A 1,274-nucleotide genomic window follows, 5' to 3' on the forward strand; every position below is an offset into this window, starting at 1 on the left:
AATGTTCCAAATTTTGACTCAATTCCCTAGTAGCTACTGTTAAAAACATTATTGAATACCAACATTACGAAATTCCGTGCACATATAGGCTAAAATTCTTAAAATACCCTTGAAACTCCTAGGCTCTATTTTGGAGTTTTACAATTCTCCCCCTCTAAAAAGAATTTGTTCTCAAAATTTACTTGAGCTAAACAGGTAAAGATATTGATGTCTCATTGCTTCCTAAGTTTCCCAAGTAGCCTATTCTGTTTTGTGGTTGCACCACAAAACCTTAACCAATGGAACTCTCTTATTTCGCAAAACCTTCTCTTTATGAGCTAAGATCTCCATTGGTTCTTCATCATAAGTGAGATGAAGTCGAACCTCGATCTCCTCTACTGGCGCAATATGCGATAAATTTGAACAACACTTTTGAGGTATAAACACATGGAAAACATCATGAATTCGCTGAAGTTTTGGTCGCAACTTGAGTCGATAAGCTACCAGTCCAATCCTCTCAACAACTTCATATGATCCCACATACTTAGGACTAAACTTACCCTTCCTTCCAAACCTCAAAACCTTCTTCCAAGGAGAAACCTTTAAGAACACCTTATCGCCAGCTTGAAATTTGATGTCTTGATGTTTCAAATCCACATAAGATTTCTTCCTATTTGTTGCTGCTTTCAACCTCTTGCATATTATCTTCACTTTCTCTTTGGTCTCTCGAACTAATTCTGGTCCAATGACCTTTTCATCCAACTCCACCCAACACAAAGGAGTCCTACACTTCCTACCTTACAATGCCTTAAACGGTGGGATACGAATACTTGCTTGGAAACTATTGTTGTAAGCAAACTCTATTAAAGGCAGATATCACTCCCAACTACCATTGAACTTGATCACATAACTTCGTAACATATCTTCCAACACCTGAATTACCCTATCAGATTGACCATCAGTTTGGGGTTGATAAGCCATACTGAAAGTAAGCTTCGACCCCAAAGGCTATTGCAAACTTTTCCAAAACCTTGAAGTAAAACATAAATATCTATTGGAAATAATCGAAACTGGAACCTTATGAAGACGAACAATCTCAACAATATATAACTCTGCCAATTTCTACAAGGAATAATTAGTACACACAACTAAGAAATGTGCACTCTTCAAAAAATGATCAACTATAGCCCATACCAAATCCTTTTTCGATATAGTCATATGAAGTGGTTTGTTAGCTGAACTTCAAGTGAGGCCGACTTTGGCTCAAAAAATTACTGAGAAGTAGCCATTAGATG

General features: G+C 37.0%; 1 protein-coding gene across 1 annotated transcript; it reads right to left on the minus strand.

Moving 5' to 3' along the window:
- Positions 1-240: 240 nt before the first annotated feature.
- Positions 241-960, minus strand: LOC107921676 (uncharacterized). Its single transcript, XM_016851502.1, has 2 exons — positions 870-960; positions 241-776 (listed from the first exon to the last, which is right to left on the minus strand). Exons 1-2 carry the CDS (start codon positions 958-960, stop codon positions 241-243), a joined length of 627 nt encoding a protein of 208 aa, XP_016706991.1.
- Between the last annotated feature and the right edge of the window lie 314 nt (positions 961-1,274).

This window comes from Gossypium hirsutum, chromosome D01 (genome assembly GCF_007990345.1).
Source record: "Gossypium hirsutum isolate 1008001.06 chromosome D01, Gossypium_hirsutum_v2.1, whole genome shotgun sequence".
NCBI lineage: Eukaryota > Viridiplantae > Streptophyta > Magnoliopsida > Malvales > Malvaceae > Gossypium > Gossypium hirsutum.